General features: G+C 46.7%; 1 protein-coding gene and 1 long non-coding RNA gene across 5 annotated transcripts; one reads left to right on the top strand and one right to left on the bottom strand.

Moving 5' to 3' along the window:
• Window positions 1–267: 267 nt before the first annotated feature.
• Window positions 268–1,300, top strand: LOC128414309 (uncharacterized). The gene is made up of 2 exons (XR_008330639.1): window positions 268–1,144; window positions 1,257–1,300. It is a non-coding gene; the product is annotated as an uncharacterized LOC128414309 (long non-coding RNA).
• SFXN3 (sideroflexin 3) lies at window positions 1,267–22,402 on the bottom strand. Of its 4 annotated transcripts, none has more exons than XM_053389400.1 (11): window positions 22,294–22,402; window positions 18,586–18,678; window positions 17,472–17,642; window positions 16,483–16,581; window positions 10,551–10,626; window positions 10,031–10,116; window positions 8,418–8,545; window positions 7,169–7,218; window positions 6,518–6,567; window positions 4,805–4,852; window positions 1,267–3,829 (listed from the first exon to the last, which is right to left on the bottom strand). In XM_053389400.1, exons 3-11 carry the CDS (start codon window positions 17,546–17,548, stop codon window positions 3,733–3,735), a joined length of 711 nt encoding a protein of 236 aa, XP_053245375.1. In that variant the 5' UTR covers window positions 17,549–17,642; window positions 18,586–18,678; window positions 22,294–22,402; the 3' UTR covers window positions 1,267–3,732. The 4 variants fall into 4 exon arrangements, with proteins under 4 accessions (XP_053245375.1, XP_053245371.1, XP_053245372.1 ...); XM_053389396.1 differs by lacking the exon at window positions 22,294–22,402 and adding an exon at window positions 21,847–21,978 and having other exon boundaries at window positions 18,512–18,678; XM_053389397.1 differs by lacking the exon at window positions 22,294–22,402 and adding an exon at window positions 21,524–21,623 and having other exon boundaries at window positions 18,512–18,678.
• Window positions 22,403–23,622: the final 1,220 nt, after the last annotated feature.

Here is a 23,622-nt window from a genome sequence, read left to right as displayed (position 1 = left end):
AATCACTGTAATCATAAACGGATTAACCTTTGAAGAATGCGGGTGGGAATTAGGGGACCCACACTTGGAAGTTAGTGGGAAGCTTTTTGCCTTCATCGCCAGTAAGAGTAATTTTGGTCACATTTCCTTAAAACAAAACTCTGCATTAAAATCTGCTGTATGTGAGCAAGAAACATAGCAATGCATTTTACCTGTCAGTTCAAGAAAACAGCAAAGACATGTGCAAGAGACAGAAATTATATTCTTTATTTGGAAACAGATGCCTTATTTAAAGCTATACAAGAGGTATAACATGGAATCAATGAGGATTCCTGCACATTGCTTTGCATTTGGTAAAATAAGCCTCAAACATAACCCAACACAGTAAAAGAAAAATAAGCTGACTCAAACCATTTTAAGCTTGTAAGAGTTGGATCGGATGAGGTCTCATTAAGAGAGTGTGATAAAAAGCATATATAGTAACCCCTGATGGAACTCTGAGGCTCCAGCAAAGATGACATTTAACAAAGGAAGCAAGCATGCAAACCCAGGCGGTTCTGCTCAGATTAAAATAAATGATTTGCTCCAGGGATAAAAAGTACATAAAACTGGATTAAGCCACTGACCTTCATCCACCTTTGGAGAAGGCAGTTCTGGCAGTTCTTTATTCTACTTTGCAGGCCAAACATCATGTGTCATCACACACACTTGTTCCAGTTTAGCTCTGTGTGCGTGTTGCTTAGGTCAAATAAGTGCTATGGACCCTGCTGCTGCTGCTGCTGAAGTCAAGGGCAAAAATGACATTGAACTAAACGTTCTGAGCAAATGGAATCTGATGCTAGATTGTGCAGAATATGCAACAGCATGGACTACAGGGATGGACATTGCTGTAGAGCATTTTATCCCTTCAGACCATCAGCGAAGAGAATTTTTATGGGTCAAATCCACCCAAAGGCTCTTATCTTATGGATGCGCTGATTCAGTGCACCTGATCACTACATACAAATCTGATCCTAGCACTGACCAGTTAAGTCTACATGGCAGACAGAGGGAACTGTAGGGTTACAAGGCAGGTACCATAATCAATAGAGGGTAATACTGCAGAAAACCTCCTGCCCACATTACTTTCTTTCTTAGGAGCAAATGTTGATTCAGAGAGAGTCAGGTTTGTCCACAGTAAAGATGGCTCTCTTTGAACCACCTCAAACTGAATCTAGGTCCTCTGAAAATCTTCGGAGCAATTCTGAGACTCAGAGCCAAAACAGGACCACAGAAAGTGTGTTTGCAAAAAAATGGCAACATCTCTCCTCAAGCTTTCCATTTAAGAAGAAAGCCAAGGTGGGAAGAGGGTGGAAGAAGTCTAGCGCAAACAAACCTGCACCTTTTTGACTGGAATTATGGCAGGCTTCTTCCAGTCCAAAGGGTTTGCTATGCTTGCAAATTGCATACAATTCTGTCAAATGGAAAGAGGCTATAATAATTTGTTGATTTCCTCATGACAGCCAATGGGGAGGCACAAAGCTTCAGCTTTTCCCAGATCAGTATTCTGATACAGTGCCAAGATGAACCAGGCAGCCTTCAAACTGTCTGAGCCAAACTGGAGTAATTTCCAAAGTGCTGAATCAGGGTCCAAACCAAACCTTGTGGTTAGTGCACACTCTTGCGTATTGGATACTGCTTTAGCAAGTAAAGCATCAAACCATATACCCAAGAGCTTTTGTGCAGACACACCTTCCCAAATGCTGGAAAATCATTTATTATTTTATTTATTTTGTAAGATTTATGTACTGCTTGATTGTAAAAAATGAAACAAAACCTCAGAGCGGTTGTCTCAACTGTTCTAGTAAAGTACAGGTCCAGATAAAGAAGAGATACTTATGTGTGCCACTATTCAGCCACAGCCACATCCACCAAAGATAGTCATTTATGCTCTCAGGCAGGTGTGACCATTTTCTACCTGACAAATTCACCCAAGTAAGTATTCACTTGGAGCAACAAGGTATGTGCTTAGAAATTTGGGGGGTGGGGTTAGGCATTCTCCAACTAAATTGTGAGATTTCTACTTGTGCAACAGAATTCTTCATATTGCTCTTCCCTCTCCATGTGCCCCCAAGGCCCCGCCCATTCGCTCTTGAGGGTTGGGAACCCCTAAGACAGATTCAGGGGACGGGGGACACACAGGGAGAGGAGAGGGAGCAGAAGTTCCTTTGCACAACAATAATTATGTTCCAGCTCCACTGTCAGAGACATTATGCCTCTTAATACCAGGTGATGGGAAACCCAGGTGGGCAGAGTGCTGTTAGGCGCATGTCCTGCTTGCAGGCTCCCCATTGGCATTTGTCTGCAACTATGAGAATAGGCCATTGGCTTGATCCAGTAGGCTTGTATTGTGTTCTTAAAATGCTTGCACCAGAGGAACCACTTAGTTGGATACCACCCATGGTATTAATGAAAGGTTTGGGGGAGTGAGTGTGTGGAAAGGGTAAGCAGAACAGATTTCTTTCTCGGTCTGGGAGGTGAAACCATCAGGCCCCATGAGCATGGGGTTGCTGCTGTCACAACCCTCACCTGATCCAATGAAGCTGGCAGAAGTGATGCTCCATTTGGATGCCATCCCTATCAATTGCCCTGGGCCTTCAAGCAAGCTATGCAACCGTACAAAATATTGCTGTGGTTATGCTAAAACAGCTAAGCAGAACATAAGGGGTGAAGCCTCTACATATATAGACACATCCCTTCCCACTTTATGTGAAATTCTGTGGTTTCCAAGGGGCAGATAAAGGGCATGTTAGGATCAGCTGATTTCCATGATCCCATCTCCCATAACATAATTATGCAAACATCAGATCTTTGCTTCATCTTCGAAGCATGTGCTCAGGTCCGAATAGAAGATTGCTGATAGAAAATCCACCAACCTGTTTGAATTTTAGCGTTTTCCTGTGAACTCAATATGGTCAGTTGCTTGCTTCCCTATGTAGGAAGCAGTGTGCTTATTTGACTAGCGCTCACCCTGCATCATGGGTTTTGCAGTTTCAAGGCTGCACGTACTATCATTCTTGTACATTTCTCTTATCAGCAAAGTATCAGAACAGCAAGAGAATGCAGAGGTTCTTGGAAAAACATGTTTTGGTTGCAAAAACAAAGGTTGTCTAGAGAAAAAACATCTCGAGAACGTAGGTATTGCAAAAACACATAATGCTCTTATGTGGGAGAGTGATCTCCTTTACCTCTGAATACATGAAATTCCAACTAATCAGGACAGCAAGTTGCCTTCCATGTAGCAACTGATTCTCAAGTGTCCCATGGATTTCTCCTCTTCCCAAACATTTCTCAAGGTTATCATTCTTAGGATAATACATCATTAAGATTATGGTGCACATACATCCACACCTGTACACATACCACTGTAGAACTATGTGTAATGTAAGGATTTAGGCTTAAGGACTTCTTTGCTCTTGAAACCCAAATGGGTCATCACTGGAATGTTTCTGCTTTGTTCAGAGTATGAACATACATCACTGCAACAGCCACATTGCCACATTACAATCTACGCTAGGGTTCACCTGAATTCAGGAAGGTTATATCATACACATAGGGCCTGCCATGACTTGACAGCCAATAAGAAAGCAGCATATAAAAGGGATTATACTATTACAAAGTGTAAATTCCTCCTCAGGAGCACCGGATCCCTGGTTCTTCTACTTCTTCCTGTTTGTTTTTACTCCATACCAGGGTAGCATGAGGAAGCTTCTCTCAAAGCCCTTTATTAAAGTAGACAACCTCAATGTCAGAGTTTTTCTCCCTGATCAGAGCTTGGACTTCAGGTTCCAGGCGGCTCACCCGCATTGAGCTGGAAAAAGGAAAACAAGATGTTTTTCTAGTTCTTAGGGCAAAGGAGAGAGTAGGAAATGGAAAGCAAAGTTATGGGGCAGGGCTAGCTCAAGAGGTGCACAGCCATGCTCTGAAAAATGGGCTATGACCTCCCATGTCATGTTTTAAATCAGCGGTAGGCTAATCTGTTTATTATGGGGAGGAGATGCTTACAGTGTGACCACTATGTATGCTTCTGGAGAACACCACAGTCGCTGAAGGAGAAACCAGGTCCCAAGCATGTGGTGACCAGAGGTGTCTTCTTCAAACTTCATGTGGGATGCTCTTTCCCACACTGTGTGGCATTTCCCCCAACTGTGGCATTGCCCCCATTTGAAAACCTCCCACCAACATATCTTACAGCAGAAAGGGGAAACATCTGTGACTCCTCAAGAATATAGGATTGCTTCTACACTTAAGACTGGATCAGGCTTCAAGACTGTAACACACCAGCATGGCATGAAAACCGTAGCAGCACAAACATCAAAAAGGCCATGTTTTTCAAAATAATGCTTCTTCCCCCACCCACCCTGGCAAAAGAAGGGGGAAAAGAAAAAGAAAAAACACTTTTCAAATTTTGAACTGAAAGTAAACAGTTGTGAAAATGTTGACTTTGGACAGCAAAATATTTTTTAAAAAGAAACAGCTTATGAGGAACTCCCCATTCAAAATTTTATAGATTTAGCACAGTGCTAGGTCAACTCAGAATAGACTGCCTGAAGTTAATGAACCATGACTAACAGGCCCATTAAGGTCTATGTGACCCACGCACGAGAGCACAGCTCCCCAAAAGGAGCATTTTGGGGCACCAAGATCTCACACGAGAGCACAGCCCCTCCAAACGGGATGTCCCAGACAGTTGATGGGTATGTGCCACGAGCCCCCTGGGTGGTTGGACTCCAAATGGACCCCGGGGAGTACTCTCATAGATCATAAAATGCAATGACATGCTTACCTTTTCTGGGGGAAGAGTGCACAGCAAAGCGGGGTAGCAAACACCAAACTAGAAGGACAAAGACAGGAGAGGAGTCACTTCTGCCTTGGAGGATGGGCAAGGGAGTCGCTGTGGGGGGGAAAAACCCTCACCCCCCCCCATGTTGCTCTATGTGTTGGGGGTTTAGGCTGCTTTCTTGCTCACAGTCAGAATTGTAGGTGCCGAACAACACGCAATGGAGTGCAGTATCTTGCATCCCAATCAAAGCTTTTCTCTTGTGCCTCCTTCACCAACCTGGAGCTCTCCAGATGTTTTGGACTACAACTCCCAACTACAACTCAGCGTCAAAAACATCTGGAGGGCACCAGGTTGGCAAAGGGCCCCCAACCAAATTTCCTGGAATGGGGATCTAGTCAAATTTCCAAAAGGAATAGCACTATGTCATGAAAACTACCTTGCCTGATCCATTACAAATAAGCTGGGTACCATGTTATTGTCATTTCAATGGGGCAACCCACAAAAGTTGAAATATTCAGAATGGAACAGGTTGCCACTCAGAAATTTCAACACCTTCAAGCTGATATACATTGATAGGAACTGGTAGAATTTCTGATCAGCCTAAAGGTCAAGTCACAGTTGCCAGGAAAGAAAATCCAGAAGGGCGATGGAATGTGGGTCCCCGTGCCTGATTCCCACAATCATACCCTCTCAGGAGATTACCTCACTTGCTCCTGTAAGCCAAGTGCTACCTGGTTCTACTCAAAAGCCGAGTTTCTTTATTATTTATTTATTCCATGCTTGTCTTGTCTTTCATCCCAGGAGCTCAAGGCTCCTAGGTCATCATGGCCCAACCAGCTACCCCCAATTTTAGCCTCCACAACCAGGTTGGTCTGAGAGAAAGTGAGTTTTCTGGCTGAGAGACGATTTGAACCTGAGCCTCCTCAGTCATAGGCACTCTACTTTCCCACACTGGTCAGATTCACACCATAAATTTAAAGCGCTATGGTATCAATTTAAACAGCCATGGCTTTCCCCAAGTTGTTAGGAGATCCCTGCTGCCCACACAGAACTACAGTCCCCTGAGTGATTTAACATTCAATTCCTCTTCACAGGGAACTCTGGAAATTGTAGCTTTTTTGGGGGGGGGGGATAGGGGCCTCCTAACAAACTCAGGACGCAGGTGGCGCTGTGGGTAAAACCTCAGTGCCTAGGGCTTGCCGATCGCATGGTCGGCGGTTCGAATCCCCGCGGCGGGGTGAGCTCCCGTCTTTCGGTCCCAGCTCCTGCCCACCTAGCAGTTCGAAAGCACCCTTAAGTGCAAGTAGATAAATAGGTACCGCTTTATAGCGGGAAGGTAAACGGCGTTTCCGTGTGCTGTGCTGGTGCTGGCTTGCCAACTGCAGCTTCGTCACGCTGGCCACGTGACCTGGAAGTGTCTCCAGACAGCGCTGGCCCCCGGCCTCTTAAGTGAGATTGGCGCACAACCCTAGAGTCAGACACGACTGGTCCGTACGGGCAGGGGTACCTTTACCTTTACCTTTAACAAACTCAGCACTGTAGATAAACTAAAGCTCCCAGAATCCTTTGGGGGAAGCCGTGACTGTTTAAAGTGGTATATACAGTGTGAATGTGACCACGGTTTGCACTGACATTCTTCTCAGAGAGCTCTGGCAACCTGTTCTCTCCTCCTGACGTACAATACTCCCATTTGCACAAGGGAAGAAGCGCACTTACCACAGGCCCACCAGCCCAACCTGCAGAGGAGCATTCATCCAAGGGTACCGCTGGAAGGAAACACAAGGCGTTGGTTCGTGCTCAGTATCTACATCCATTTCCAAAGCAGCCGTTGTCGCTTGTTGCTTACAGAGGTGCAGCCATTGACCCAGCAGGAGCACTCATACGTTTCTTGGGGAAAGCCCTATGTGGCACTCCAGGTAGTGCTAAACTACAACACAGTCTCAGCTAGCATGGTCAATGGTCAGGGATGATGGCAACATCTAGAGAGCCAAGGGTTAACCACCCCTGCTTAAGAAGCTTTGAATATTTTTTTGTAATTGTCAACAATTGACCCTAGCATTTCCAAGATGGCAGTCAATACACCTTCTAAGAAATTAAACTCCCCTTCCTGACCAGCGTAAGAGGAGCCCTGCTGGATCAACCCAAAGGCCTATCTCATCTAGCATTCTGTTTGCAGATTGACCAACTGAATGCCCTTGGGAAGCCCACAACCAGGACATGAGGCCAATAACCCTCTCCTGTTCATGAGGATTGAGAAGTAAGCTGAACACACACACAAATATGGCTCATCTCAGGAAAGCAACCACATCCTTCTCAGCCTATAGGAATGGAGGCCTGGGAGCTGAACTAAGATCCAAAAGGACCTACCTTCAAAAATGCTCTCTTCTCTAGTGCGTTCATAATCACAGGAGGGATGGCTATAAGGAAAATGAGGAAGGAGAATATTAAAGACACACCCAACCAGCCATATGTCTCCTGCATGTTTTGAATCGGTTTTAGGGTTGTTGTTGTTTTATTTCTCTAGGAATTCCTGGAATCCATTGAGGATACTCAGAAACTAACATCACAATGAGTAGTTCACAAACTTAAAAGCTCAGAGGTGTCCCAACTGGCAATGGAATTTGATTTATGACTGCATTCACATGGCAGTTTATTTCATTTTCATGACATTTCCCTAACTGATAATTTCCACATTATATTTATGCTTTCACACAATGTAAAAGCCACTTCCAGAACTATAGTGGAATACAGCACAGGTTAAGCACTGGTTTCCATATTATTTGCAAATGGGGAAACGAGCACTTAACTTGCACTATGTTCTACTACAGTTCCAGAAGTCGCTCTTACATCATGTGAAAGCTCAAATATAATGCAGAACTTAGAAGTTAGGGGAAAGCCATGATAACGGAATAAACTGCCATGCGAAGGCAGCCCAGATTGTCATTTTGTTTTTGCTCTGCAAATGCCAACAATTTAAAACAGGATTTCTACCTTGCTAGAACCTTTCAGGAGATAATGACAAAATAGCACAGCATGTATGCACCAAAAGCAGAACTAAAATTAATGGGCTCTTCAAAATGCTTAATTTTGATGTCAAATATTCTCCAGGCAATTTGTGAATGCTCAAATAGGGGCACAGGGCACAAAGGGTGCTCTTCATCCTCTGTGCTCCCCAGCCCCTGCCGACAGACGGGCACTCATGCATCGGATCTCTGTGGGGGGTGCCTGGTTCGCGCCTCCCCAATTGTGCGCCTGGGACAATGGTCCCCCTGGCACCTCCCAGGCTACACCACTGTACCCCCCTCCATCAGCAGATCTCTGGGCCCTTTTAAATTAAAAGTGCCAAAGGTTTAACCTGGGCCCTGCTACATGCAAACATGTGCTCTGCCACTGAGCACATCAATGCACATCAAGAATCCAAATTAATTGTTAATAAGAAACACTCCTCAATTTATAATATTTCATATCTGAATCTTACAAAAAAATTGAGAGAAGCCAGCAAATCAAAATCACTCACATTTCCACCCATAAAAAAGGCATCATCCCTTATTGGCGAAGTTGGAACTTCATATATTTGCTTCCGCTCTAGCCAAGGGCCAATGCAGCAGCTACTTACCCATGGCAGGTGCAGCCATGCCAATTCGAGACACCACCACTTGTGCAATGGCTTGCTGAGCGGCTGCCTTTGACTCACCCAACCGATTTCCACTCTCGTCTGTAATGGGGATACCAAGCTTTAGCTCCCTGTAAAAATGGTTAGGGGGGGGGGGGAAATACAACCCTTTATTGTCATTTTCAGCCTCTCCTTTCTCTTGCTGCCAGAAATGCAGCAATTCTTCTGACTCCTAGTTGCCTGTGCTTCCTGTCTTTCTAGACCAGGAACAGAAGTATTAAACTAGGCTCCAACTCCAGATGTTGTTTTGGACTACAAATCCCACCCACCCACCAGCCAGCACTGGACCATGTCTGTCCTGCTGGATCTCCAAAAAAGGATGGTCTGGAACAATGTGGTATAGGACCACAGAACGATGTGGAGTAGCTCCATCACATTATCCCACCTGACCACTCCCCAGGAACCAAAACCACATAAACATCACAACAGCAGACACTGTTCAGACATGAGAACAAGGCACATCAGGAGATTGTGAGACCCGTGGCTCCACTCTTCATTACACTTTTTCTCTACTCTTCATTATGTTGCCTCCTCTCCAACATCTTCCACCTACTTCAAAACCCTAGCTCTCTACCCTGGCTCTGGCACATGATGCAGCAATCTTCATAAAGCTAAGCAGGTCTCGGTCCGGTCGGTGCCTGGATGGGAGACCTTTATATATCGCCTTGAATTACCAAGTAGGAAAAGATGGGATACAAAGAAATAAAAGGAACTATATTCTCAGCTACAGTAACAAACTTATCACAGAAATGTAGATGTTCCTTTCTAAATACAGTGGTAACTCTGGTTGCAAATGGGATCCGTTCCAGAGGCCCATTCGCAACATGAAAAGAGTGCAACCCGCAGCGGCACATCTGTGCACGCGCGGATTGCGATTCGCTGCTTCTGCACATGTGTGTGACGTCATTTTGCGCTTCTGCGCATGTGCAAGCGGCAAAACCCGGAAGTAACCCTTTCCGGTACGTCCGGGTCGCCACAGGACGTAACCTGAAAGAACGTAACATGAAGCAAACGTAACATGAGGTTTGACTGTAGCTAGAAAGCTTCTCTCTTTGTTCCGGGGATGGAGATGGTAGTTCCCCTTACACAATCTGGTATTACTTTTTACTATGTTCCAAGTCCCCCCCACCCCACCCTTCATAGATCCCTAACCCTCTGCTATGCTGTTAGCCTGATGCCAGTTATTGTGGATTCCGTATATTATCATAGCTGTGAACACCTCATACTTTCAAGGTCAAAAGACTGAGAAAGATGCCCAGGGGTGCAGTAATTTAGAATATGCTACTAGCAAGAAATGGCCAAGACCTGGACTTTGGTTTCCCCTTTCCAGGAGGGTGGGCTATGTTTCAGTGTCAGAGGACATGCTTTGCTGGGGCAAAAGGTCGCTGGTGTCTCCAGGAAGGGATAGGAAGCTCCCTTGCTTGAAACCGAGGAGAGACCCTGCCAGTCAGTGTAGACAATACTGAGCTAGATGGCCCAATACTGTGCTATATCGGCTCAGTGCAAGGCATCTTCTTAGATTCCTACCCTCTCCCCATCATGCAGCCCTATCTTACCTCTGCCTCATTAATGGTATGTTGATACAGTTAGCTGCTGCCACAGCTGCAAAAGGCACATAGCGTCCAATGATGGGTGGAAGATGCTACCAAGGTGGAAGAGTTGAAAGGGAAAGAGAAAGAGAGAGGAGACATGTGTTACAGTTTGAATTAACAGCAGGATGAATAGGCCCAGGGAAAGTGTACCCAGCTGCCCACCCCCCGTGCACAGGCCTGACCGATGCACAAGAGAAAACAGGAAGAGGAACCAAAGATTTGCAGAAGTACTCACACGCGCACGCGCGCACACACACACACATACACACACACACACACACACAACACTGGAAGAAAACCTTTCCAAACATCTCAGTGAGTGCTGAGCATGCTCAGTGGCCAGGGAATGCTGATAAACAAATAAGGAAAGAGAGTCACTTGTCCTATGCAAGGTCTTGTTTGTAACACCAAAGTGTGACAATCTCAAAGAACAGGCATATCCTCCTTGCTGTGCCAGAGCAGACACAGCCGGCGGGTCCCTTACCTTGGTGAGGGACTTGAGGCCCAGTGCTGTGACCACAGCTCCCGTGGTAGCACTGACGTAGGCAGTGCCCAGCTGGCTGTAAAGGAAGCAGGCAACCAGGTGAGGCTAAGATACTCTCAACTTCCTCCTGTCTAGTCCCAGCCCTAATGCTTCCCCTGGGAAAGGTACTCAATGGGTGGGACATGCAAGAACATTCCTATTCCCACCATTAAAAATCCCCACCAAGACTAAGCAGTCGCACATCTTCACCATCTTTCCTAGCACTGCCAGTGTTCCGTCTTGCCCTATTCCCTATCCGTTTCTGCAAATATTCTGTTAGGATATTTCCGTTCCACCTTAAAAGGGAGCAGGATGTTTGTATAACAGCCTGCGTAAGTTCCTGTCTCACAGGATGTTTATGTTGTAAGTTCGTTTCGTTTTTGGCTGTTTTGCCTGAGCAGTCGGAGCAGACGGTCATGCTTTTCTTTGTTCTGACCAACGCCTAATAAACTGTAAATATGCATGTTCTGCTCTCATGCTGTGCAACTTCTGTTGTGTGAATTCTGCTGATAGAGTGTGCACAAGTCCAAGAATGTGGCTATCTTTTCTTGAGGCTTCGTGTCGCTACAATTGCTAGATACTGCGTGACTAAGGGAGGTCGATGGATCGTCTGGCACCGAGCTTGGGGCTCAGATGGACTTTATCTCCCTGGCAGTATCCCAACAACAGGTTTCGGGCCCAGATTCATGGCACTTGCAGAAGAGTAAGACAGCGACAGACTGCTGAAAGGTATGTTGGAAAAGCGAAAGCAGAGGCTTTTCTGTTGCCGCGGCAGCCTCTTTGATGTCCGGCTGGCCTAATTGGCCTGGGAGCCGAGCCAAGCAGGCTTCGTGATTTATGGGTGCCAAGATAAGGAGTCTCTGAAGTGAAGAAGACTCACGGCCAAAGTTAAGAGGTGGAATGGAGTTTTTCCAAGCCTCTGAAGCTGCTGAGTGCCCAAAATTAAATCGGGACAATTATGAGACCTGGGCAAGATGGTGTGAGGGTTTGCTGCGTCAGTTTGGAGTCTGGCATACTGTCTCAGAAGCCCCTCCAGTTCCTCTGACAGGGAGATGGGAGGCTCAGAATTCGAGAGCCATAGACGTAATAGTCTTGTCCGTCTCTCTGGAGGAAATTGCTACGCTAGCTGGCAACACGACTGCACGTCAGATGTGGAATGCTTTGAAGATAGCCCATCTGCCAGTCATCCCAGCCCAGAGTTTGACTGCATCGGAGGTCCTGGCTGTTTCCCAGAATGCGAGTGAATGCACGGATGCCGAGGGCACCGGTTGCAAGCTGCAGGGGGAGCTGACTGTGATGTCATCCCAGGCAGCATTCCAGCCTCCAGGGGGAGCCAAGGAGTCGGCAGCAGAGAGCTCTGTTTCTCGTGAGAACCAAGGTCAGAGCCTTTGCAGAGGCCGGAAGACCAGATGTAAACAGAGCAAGATGCTTGCAGGTGGCCAGGAGCGGGGGGGCAAGTTGCAAAAGCCCACGCCAGTGGAAAACAAGGCTATGTTAGCTGGCACAGCTCCACCAAAGGCTAAAGGCACGTCTGATGGCCAGGAGCAGGGGGGCAAGTTGCAAAAGCCCTCGCCAGTGGAAAACAAGGCTATGTTTGCTGGCACAGCTTCACCAAAGGCTAAAGGCAAGCTGCAAAAGCCCACGCCAGTGGGAAACAAGGCCAAGGCCAGGTTTGTAATTGACTCAGGTTGCACGCGCCATCTCAGCAAAGACCGTCATCTGTTTATCTCCTTCACACCTCAAGATGGAGAGGTCCAGCTGGCTGATGGAAGGACTTTGCAAGCTACAGGAGTTGGAACTGTGAAACTTGCAAGTCTGAATACGACCATTAGCAATGTACTTTTTGTTCCAGGAGCTGCGGACAATTTGATTAGTGTACCACAGCTGACTGGGCGTGGTTTTGAAATTTCCTTCAAGAGGACTGTCTGTGTCATCAGAAAAGGCAAAGAGGACATGTGGCATGCAAAGTTGGTGGATGGTTTGTTCAGTCTAACTTATGATGATGTTGCTGTGTCTAATGCTGATACTTGTTGTGTTGCACAAACTAACAAGGTTCTTCATGCAGGATGCATTCACGATGCACATCGCAGATTTTGTCACCTCTCTTGGCAAGCGCTAGCCAAGATGCCTGAGTTGGTTGAAGGTTTGGACATCAAACCTTGTAAATATCACATGAAATGTGTATCTTGTGCAGAGAACAAGGTGAAGGTTGCTCCAAAAGGCAAGGAGTCTAGCAGGCAGGCTTCCAAACCCTACCAGCTAGTTCATGCAGACCTGGTAGGTCCTCTAGCGCCCTCTTTGGGTAGAGCAAGGTACTTCATGGTTCTAATTGATTCTTTTTCCAGGTACATTCATGTGTTTATGCTCGAGCAGAAATCGCAAGCATTTCCTAAGTTCAAGGCATTCTGTGCTTGGTTGGAGAATGCTCACGGTAAACGTATTGGTTGTCTGTTTACTGATCGAGGCGGGGAGTTCACTTCTCAGCAGTTTGAAGCTTTCCTGACTGAGAAGGGAATCCAGCATGACTTGTCAACGCCTAGATCGCCATGGATGAATGGGCTTGCGGAGAGAGCAAATCAAACGTTGCTGCAAGGAATAAAAACCTTGTTGCATGATGCCAACCTCCCTGAGAAGTTTTGGGGGGAGGCTCTCTCGAATTTGGTTTACACTTTTAATCGCAGACTGTCATCACCTATTGGTTGCACTCCCTATGAGAAGATGTTTGGTAAGAAACCTAACACCAAGCACTTGAGAATCTTTGGTTCTGACATGTGGGTACACACCCCACAAAGCAACAAGCTTGGGAAGCGTGGGGCACATGGTTTGTTCATGGGGTACGAAAAAGGTGCATACAGGGTATGGATGACTAACTCTAAATCCATAAAGTTCACAAGGAGTGTTGAGTACAATCCTAAGTGGGGGGAAAATGTGGGAATTTTCCAGAGTTACCCAGAGGAGGATGAAGGTGATGTGAAGAAAGCAGATCATGCTGAGAAAGCTGAGGAAACTGAGGATGATGATGATGATGATGATGATGATGATCAGAGTTCGGATTCCAGTTCAGTGGGCGGCGCTGCTGCTGCTGTCAGTGACAGTGATGACACAGCAGACTACAAGAGCGCAAAGGCCTCAGTCAGACCATCTGATGAGTCTGACAATGAACTGGAAGAACCACTGTTCACCATTGGTCACTTTTCTCCTAAGAAGGAGGAGATGAGTCCAGAAGACTTGCGTCTGGTTCGCAGGTCTGAAAGGGCGACCAAAGGCAAACCTCCAAAAAGATTTGCTGATGAGTTTGCTAAGATGGCAACTGGAACAGGAACCAAACTTGGGAGCTGGTACCGGTAGTCCCAGGAATGAGACTGGTTGGCAGCAAATGGGTCTTCAAGGCCAAGACAGACCAGAATGGCAAGGTTGTCAGACACAAAGCCAGATTGGTTGCCAGAGGTTTTTCACAGGTACCAGGGCAGGATTACCACGAGACCTACTCACCCACGGTCAAATATGAGAGCATTCGGCTGATGCTCAAGATCGCTGCAGAGGAGAAACTGCGTGTTTCCCATCATGACATTAATACAGCTTTTTTGTACGGGATTTTGGGGGAGGAGCTGTACATGCTTCCACCTGACGGGATGCAGATACAGAAGGGAATGGTCTGTAAACTGCGGAAATCCTTGTATGGTCTCAAGCAGAGTGCCAGGTGTTGGAACACAAAACTCACTGAAACGTTGCTTTCTCTAGGTTTTCACCAGGGTAAAGCTGATCCATGTGTGTTTGTCAAGGAGGAGGGGCAAAACAAACTGTATTGTTTATGTTTTGTTGATGATCTTCTGATGTTTTGGAAGAATCAGGCTTTCTACCAAAGCACCCTAGCTCAGCTGAAGGAGCACTTTGACATGAAGGATCTTGGTGAGGTATCCAACTATCTTTCTCTGCAGGTGGAGAGGGACCAAGCAGGTAATTTTCTGGTACACCAAACACAGAAAATTGCTGATGTATTAACCAGGTTGAATTTGGTTGATGCAAACCCAGCAGACACACCGATGGTGACAGGTTACCAGGTAGACAGTACTGCTGAAGCGTTTTCTGACACAACGCTGTACAGATGCATTCTAGGCAAGTTGAATTTCATTGCTAGATGTTCAAGACCTGACATTGCTGTAAGCACTAACCTGCTTAGCAGACATGCTAACAATCCTACTGTTCAGGATTGGAAAGCTCTGAAGCGCATAGCCCGGTATTTGAAAGGGACTATGCACTACAGGCTGAGGTTCACCAGTCAGAAGACTGGAGGTCTTGAAATCTTTGCAGATGCAAGTTTTGGAAGTGACACCACGGATGGTACAAGCACTTCTGGAGTATGCTACATGTACAACCACTGCCTGTTTGACTGGTTGTGCAAAAAGCAGACAACAGTTAGCCTAAGTTCCTGTGAAGCAGAACTCAATGCTCTGTCATTTTCACTCATGGATTGTGAATGGTTGATGCAACTGTTTAAGGACATTGGGGTTTCTGTGAAATGTCCTATACAAGTGTATCAAGACAATAGATCTTGTTTGGCTTTGCTGAACTCGGAGAGTTGCAAGCAAAGGACCAAGTACTTGCAGATTAAGCTACATCGTGCAAGAGAATGTATTCAGAAAGGACTCATTCAGGTGTCCTACATGCCAGGAAATGAAATTCCTGCTGATCTGTTGTCTAAGGTTGTTAACAGAGAACAACTGAAGGTTTACGCACAAAGGTTGCAATTGGGTTGAACCACAGGTACTACAGGTTACACGGAAAGGGGGAGGATGTTAGGATATTTCCGTTCCACCTTAAAAGGGAGCAGGATGTTTGTATAACAGCCTGCGTAAGTTCCTGTCTCACAGGATGTTTATGTTGTAAGTTCGTTTCGTTTTTGGCTGTTTTGCCTGAGCAGTCGGAGCAGACGGTCATGCTTTTCTTTGTTCTGACCAACGCCTAATAAACTGTAAATATGCATGTTCTGCTCTCATGCTGTGCAACTTCTGTTGTGTGAATTCTGCTGATAGAGTGTGCACAAGTCCAAGAATGTGGCTATCTTTTCTTGAGGCTTCGTGTCGCTACAATTGCTAGATACTGCGTGACTAAGGGAGGTCGATGGATCGTCCGGCACCGAGCTTGGGGCTCAGATGGACTTTATCTCCCTGGCAGTATCCCAACAGTCTCCACCACGGTCTAACTTGCTTTTGACTTCAAGCTTTCCCTCCATGACTCCTGGAAAGCCCAGCCCCTGCAATCCTCTCCTCTTGACTGCTTCCTAGTCACACCACTTTGAAGAATTAGCTCCCATGGGTTTTCCTAGGATTTACAATGGGAAAAGACTAAGAGTGAATTCATTCTCCCAGAATGGCACCCATTCACGCACAAGAGGGAGGTACCAGCAGACTTGGGGGAATCTCAAGTTTCACAGAAGTTCAAAAGAAAACTTAAGGGAAACTATGAACCGAAGGGAAGGAGCCCAAACACAGCCCAGTGAGGACTGAGCATGCTCACTAGCAACAGAATGCTGACTGTTGTAGGGGGAAGAGAAACAGGTGGGAAGGAGGATGAAATGGAGTATTCTGAAAATTGGCTGGCACCCTGAATAGAATAACTCCACAGTGCAATGTTTTGTCATGGCTTCCACTTAAAATGTAATTAGGAAGGAGCTCCTGAACAAGTCCACACCTATAGCCATCTGGGATGAGGGAGCAGAATTTTCTGGGCCTGATGATCTGCTTCCTTGGCATGCATGAGTCCTGAAAAGCTACCCTGTAGAGGCAGCTCCTATAGTGGTATCAGGCAATCCCATGGAACTCTGGTGCAATTTCCCACAAATATGTCTGCATTCGTTTCCAGGGCTCTTGGGCAGGACTCAGTGTCTTCTTACCTGACGGTTATGGGAGCATCTCCACTTCGGTTAGTGTAGTTGACAATGGCGTTGAATGACTGGTTCACCCATTGCCAGAACAGAACAGCAGGGGTTGTTCTGCAAGGAAAGAGAAAAGTCAGGGCTCCCATAAATATGACAAAAACCAGAATGTTAGGCTAATTCTCAAATAAGTAGAGAACGAGCTCTATGTACTGATTTGGTGTGTGCTTCTCGTAGCCCCTCCTCCTTACACACACACAAAAGCACTCGATGAGGTACGCATGCAGTTTCAATGCCACTGTTCCACCACATACACAGCACTTCCTTTCTCCTTCAGATTTAGGGCCAAACTACATCCAACACAGAAAATCCATGAACAGATCTCTGTCTTTTTTATTTCATTAAAACTAGCTGATGTTAGGGGGCAATTTGGGTGAGGTAGGGTTGCTATACGTCCAGAATTTCCCAGACATAGCCAGGATATTGCAGTTGGAAGCAGTGTCCAGGCAGAAATTGCTAAAATGTCTGGGAAAATCCGGATGTATGGCAACCCTTGTTGGCAGTGTCGATTTTCCTTAAAAATAGAAAGCTCAACAACTTTTGTGTCTGGATTTTCACTTTTTGAAATATGGCAACCCTAGGTAAGGTCCATGGCATGGGGAAAAGTGGGGTTGATTCTTCCCCCCAGCCACAATGTTAGATTGCTCCCTCTTCCTGCCCCAAAGCTGGCATTTCCCTCAGAGGTGGCACCCTGAATAGAATTACTCCACAGTGCAATGTTTTGTCATGGCTTCCATACCATATAGTATTTGTCTTTTTTCCCTAACCTGCAGCTAAGAGCAACTTGAACACTGAGGCAGGGGAGAGAGGGGAACAGTGTTAAACCCCTAGCACAGCTGACTGCTTCAAATTAGCCCTCTAAATTGCTGCATTACATCAAATGTAAGGCTGTTGTCACGCTGCTGTTCGCATGGCCACCAATAGGACCTTAGAAGTTGTGCACGTGCCTGTAGAAAGTGAGCATACAGCCAGTGATGGTCATGTTCATGGGCACCTGGGCCGACATTCGCCCAATCAGGATCATCTTCTCGCCAGTGTCTGGGTGGAAAGCCGAGTCGTAGATGTATTTCGCCCGCCATAGTTGGTCCTCAGTCAATCCTGGCGACACCTTCCCTTTCCTGAAACAATCAAGAAAAGGAAAGAATTGGAGGCAGTTTAGGGAAATGAGAAGATTTGCTGTGGAGGTCGCTGGGGCAGGAAGTATCAACGCACTGTACTAGGAAGAGGCGGGGTCAGTTTGGGAGGTAAGAATAGCTGTATTAGCAATGACCAGAGGTACCCCTCAACACTCCTCTCTATTCATGTACACTGTGAAATGCAAGGAGACGCTTCAAATGAACCAGTTGCCCTGTGGATCGTCTTGGATGGGTTCCTTTGAATGTTCTGATTAATTCAAAATATTGGGTTTGGAATAGGATGTGTAGACAGGGCAATGGTTTGGGACTATGCTAATGCTCTGTCACCAAATGGCCAGTAGTCACTGGAGGAGACATTAATACTAATGAGGGAATCGTTAATACTAATATGTTTGTTTGCTAATGGGAACATAAAAGACTGCATTTATGATATATTTATGTTTTCGTTGCACCTATAAATTGATTTGTTTGCTTTTCTTGTGAGCCACTTGGAGCATCCTTTGGGAAAGTGGCCTATAAATAAACTTGATGGTTTAGTCTCTAAGCTTCACCTTTCCATCCCTTCTAATAGTGCATCCTTCTTCCTAGGAGTTTGTTCTCCCTGCTTCTGCTTTCCCAGAGCCACTATATTGAAAGTCAACAAGCCACTCCAGAGTGATAAGAAGAATTTATGAATTTCAGGAACTAGAGGAGAGCTAAAGAAGTTGAATGCCATAGTTAACACCAAGTGCTTTAAAAGCCTCTAGATAGCACAACATCAGGATTCCCCACAACCTCAAGCCCCCACTCCTGGCACTGCCTTCCTTGTCATTCTCTAAGGAACAAAGCAATCCCCAGACTAACAAGAGAACCTGTAATCCTCAATCACCCTCCGGGCCTCTTCCAGAGTTTTGCTAGAGAGCAGAAGGTTGCGAGGATCTGTCACCGTGAAGAAGTGTTTTGCTCTCCCTGTGAAGCTGCTCTGGTCCCATCGTGGCTCCTTGGTGTCAATGCGCAAGGACAGTTCCCCAGACATCTTCTGCAAGGAGACAAAGGAGGGAGAGCAAACTCAATTCATGTCACAGTGAGGCTAAGCAGAAGGGTTGGGTCCGCATTGCCAGTGGTGGGTGGGGCCGGAAGCAAAAGCAGTCAGAGCAATGGATGTGACTCTTTATCTTTATATAGCAGGCTAAATTTCATCCACGCTCAAGTCAGAGGCTTCTACCCATACAAATGTCTCTCTCCATTCTCCATTCAGGGAAGCGAGTGGCTGCAAATGGGAGGAAGGGACAGGAAGAATTCCTCCCATGAACTTGATTAAGTTATCTTATCTTAGGGCCCAAGCTTATGTGCTGAAAGTTTGTTTTTCAAAGACCATTAGAACTTGTGCACAATGCTCTCCAACAAAGCAGGAACAAGCAAAACTGGGGAAGTTATCAGATATGTACAAGGTCACTTTCGTACCATCTGAAAGCACGACTTTCGCTTTTACTCGCATACAAGGATGATGTGATCTTTTCACATCTCCACCATTCCCCAAGTTGCTGATATGCCGGTGCTTTGCTCCTGAGTTCCTCTTACATACATAGGGGATCCTGCCTGTTAAGCACAAGAGGGTTCTTTGCATCCCATTAGAGAGATTCCTAGCCCTTGAGCCTTCTACACAGCAGAATATGTGCCTAAGCAAAATTGAGCCAGTACAATAAAAACAGGTAAATCAATATACATGTTAAGTTGCTTATTTTCTAGCACTTGAAGCTGAGCTTATAGAGGTTACATCAACACTAAGGCTCACATCAAGATTCACATCTGGAAATGTTGGTTGCCCTTTAAATCCCATTTGTCATGCCCCTACTGTTACCCAGGCAATAATTAAAATAACAAACATCATACTCCTTGCGTCAAAGAAAAATGTCAGCCTCCAATATTCACAAATTCTCTCTGGAAGGAATAATCCTTTTGGATGGAAACCCTGTGAGGCACAACAGTAATATTCAAAAATAAAAAATAAAAAGCCGATAAAGACTTTATCTGCAGTATTATTAGAACAAATACTCTGAAGCTTTCCTGCAGAGACTGCACACAGAGAACATGCAGAGATACAGATTGAACCTAATAAAATTTCAGGGATTTGAATTCTATTCTCATTAGTGGGTGAAAATGGCATGAACAAGGAAATTAGTCAATTTCATCAGGAGACCAGCAAGGTATCAAGAGGTCACCTCCCCTTTCCTCTTTAACCTGAAAAGCTTCACAAGCATTTTTTATTTCTGTACTTGCTGCCGGTCTACCAAGAGGCCAAAGAGCTGCAGAAGGAGGAGGCAGTTCTATGTTAAAATGCAGCAAATCACTTTAATTTCCAAGAAGCGAACCACACCACTGGGTTCTTCCTCAGACCTTCTATCAATTTAGCTTGTACTAACAGTGGATGATCAACAAATTCCTGGGTTAGGAGGAATAGTCAAGTCTGAAATCCTCGACTTGAGTAGTTACTTAAGACTGCATCCACATTAATACTATGAGTGTGTCTATATATACTTGGTGCGTCTACAACCTACCAAGCATCCAGTTTGGCACTATAGCACACAGCCAAGAGTACATGAAGTATATGCCAGCACTTTTCTACTAGAACCCAGGATATGGCCTGAAGACACATGAGGCCACTGCCTTGCTGCAGCTAAACAGGAACGGGTCTGGTCAGTGCCTGGATGTTTGACCACCAGGAACCACATGTAGACCACATGGAACCAAGGTGAGCTATATACAGCATTGGCCAGTGAAGCAGCATGGGGAAGCTTCGTGTGGCACATGATGGCAGAGTCAATCTGATGCTCCTGCAGCCATGCGCCAAGTCGTTTCCTAAAGAGCGCACACACCACCTCACTAGCCACTGCTGACTACAGATGTAAGAAAATTAAAAAATAAAAGAAATAGGACATGGCCAGGTTTAAAATGGAAGGCGACCCTGGAGATGCCACAACCAGCAATGGTCCTACAATGGTCTGCTGAAATTACAGCATGCTTTATGGATCAGTTTGTCCTGGCACAAGTATAGTGGGCAACATGCCAGCCATGCAAAAAGTAAGGATTTCTACACACACATCGCTCCATCCACACAGAACTTGGCCAGTCATCTGTCAGGGATTCTTTAGCTGAGATTCCTGCACAGCAGGGGGTTGGACTAGATGCCCCTTGGGGTCCCTTCCAACTCTACAATTCTATGGTCCTAAGTGATGACCCATTTGCTTATATGAAGTTGTGATGTTCTGAACTAGTTAGAAGCCTCTGAAGTAAAGCTGGTGTTTTAAAAATAAAATATATTATCTGGCCAAAAAAAAAAAAAAGCCCTCCAAGAGAAGAGGTGCATGTCTGAGCAAATGGGAGACCCCAAAATAAAGAAAACCGGAAAGTCTTTAGTCTCTCTCTCTCTGCAGTCCTATATAGTCCATTCTATAGTGGTTAGAATGCCCAACTGGGACCTGGGAAACCAGAGTTTAAATCCCCATTGGTCCATGAAACTCACTGGGTGGCCTTGGGCCATTCATTTCCTCTCCACCTAACCTAAATCACAGGGAGGTTGAGGGGATTAAATGTGAGGAAGGAGAACCATGCACCTTGAGCTCCTTGAAGAAAAGGGTGGACTATTAAATGCGAGAAAATGAAACAAAAAGTGGGCCATCCAACAGAAGGCATGTGAAGAAGCTCACGGATGAAAGAAGCCCCACAGACCTTCCTGGGTGCTGAGATTGGCAGAAGAGGGGGTCCGCCCTCTTGGTACTTCCTCCACCCTCAGAGTCTGGGGTGCTGGTGCCCCAAGAGAGGCAATTCTCTATGGTCAGCCCCTAAGCCGTGGATCCCCCTTCCCAAAAAGATGAATCCAGTACCTTCATCATACAGCTGCCACAGGATGCTGACAGAATGCCACAGGATGCTTGCCTCTGACTTTGACACCTGGGGCATCTAATTTCAGGGCTCACCTTATTTTCCCGGTTATTAGTTGTTCTCAATTGTTTCTAATATTGTGTTTTAATGTTGCAACCCACCCTGGGACCTTGAGGCCAAAAGAAAGAAAGAAAGAAAGAAAGAAAGAAAGAAAGAAAGAAAGAAAGAAAGACTCCCGTCTTTCAAGGCTACCCCGCCACAGAAACCGGGGAGTTGAAGGTGGATTGGAGAGGGCTGCTCTGCGTATCCCGCTATGTGCCGCTACCTGTCGCTCGCATCCTCTGCCTGCCACCCTCCCAGCCAACTCCCCAGATCCCGGCGTGATGCTCAGCAGCCCTTGGGCACGCGGTGCGCGCAGGGAGTCACCCGCCGGCGCGTGCATGAGCTCGTGACGCGGATGGGCCCCCACCCAAAACCCCGGAGTGACTCATAAAAACGGATGGAGGAGGAGGAGGAAGGGAAAGCGCGCGCGGAGTGGGCGGCATGGGGTGGGGACGAGAGAGAGAGAGAGAGAGAGAGAGAGATGGGAACGTGTATGAGTAATCCGCAGGCTGTGGAGGGAGAAAGGGAGAGGCTGCATAGCGAGGGAGAAGGCGAGGGAGATCCTGGCGCCAGGAGCCCCGAGGCAAAGCGGAGGATGGAGCCGGGAGGCGTCCCCGCCCCGCGAGGGGAGGGCCGGGCTGGGTCGCGATCCCTGAGAGAGGAAACTCACTTGTTCCTCCGAGCGGCGGCAGTGGCGGTGGCGGCTGCAACCCTGTCGCCCGGCGGCTGTGACACGGCGGCGCTGGGCTGCTTCCCGAGGCCGGCCCCTTCCTTGGCTTGTCACGGCGCCCGAGCGTCGCGGCCCCCCTGGCGAGGCGAGAGCCAATGAGCGGCGAGGGAGAGCCGGCCAAGAGGCAGGGCCACGGCCTAGCCAGTTCCTCGGAGCCTGCCGGGAAGCGGAGCCGAGCGGGCGGAAGGCTGGCCAGGGTGGGGCTGCCTGGAAGGGGCGGAGGGGAGAGGCTTGTCCCTGGCAGCCCTCGCGGGGATCGGATTAGAAGGCGGCGGCAGCGCCAGCTGCTCTGGCTGCCGGCCTTTTCCTTGCCTTGCTCCTCGCCCGGCAGGCAAGGTGGGCGCCTCCCCTTCAGAGCGCGCTACGTGCCGCTTGACACAGGCTTTGGCGGTCAGATCCTGCCCCGCTTACTCACTGGCAATCGGCCGGAGCTGTCCACATTTTAAGCATGAAACCTGTAGCAGGACCGAAGTGCAGCCCTAGGGCCTGCTTCTCCAGTAGCCCTGGAATGAGCGAGATGCTAGGGGAAAGTGCCCTTGAACATGTGCAGAGTGTTTCCTTCCTTCGCTGCTCTTTAAAACAGGCCATTCTACGACCCATCCCCCAGCAGCAGAATGTGATTGGAAGGGGCGGCGGAGGGGTGGGTCGGGGGGGCAGTTTTGTTTCTTAACAGCTTGCTCAGATTAAGCTGGCAGTCAGGATACAGGTGACCTGTAACAGGACCTCCGAGAGGAGCTAGCTGAGTCTCTAGAGTCCATGGATAAAATATATTATTGCATGTGCAGTGGAATGGAATGGCCTCGCGTGAGAAGCATAAATTAGGGCAGAAGAAGGGGAAGCGTTGACGTTTTGGACTACAACTCCTATCAGCCCCAGCTAGGATGGCCAAGGAGACAGTCTTATGAATAGTGGGATATGGCATAGGGTCCCATCTGAGATCAGATGTCAGGAATGGGCTACTGTTTACTGAATTTGTAACAAATGCCAGAACATTTCTTAGATGCTGTGTGACAAATGTGTATGAATTCATGACATCTCAATGTGAAAATATCTTTGGCTGAATTAATCACAATATTATGGTAGAATTGCTTCATACTTGTAGTGCCCATTACTTTAATGGTAATCTATGAATTGTTACATTGCTATGCATGGATAGCTTTTTCAGCTGAAATAGACCAAAAAAGCAATGTGGTTTATTGTTTTGTTGGTATTTATGTTCTAGTGTTATTTTGGATATAATCATGAAACATGTACTGATGACCATGAGAT

Source organism: Podarcis raffonei, chromosome 5 (assembly GCF_027172205.1).
Source record: "Podarcis raffonei isolate rPodRaf1 chromosome 5, rPodRaf1.pri, whole genome shotgun sequence".
Classification (NCBI taxonomy): Eukaryota; Metazoa; Chordata; class Lepidosauria; order Squamata; family Lacertidae; genus Podarcis; species Podarcis raffonei.
This window is presented reverse-complemented; position numbering and strand designations above follow the sequence as displayed.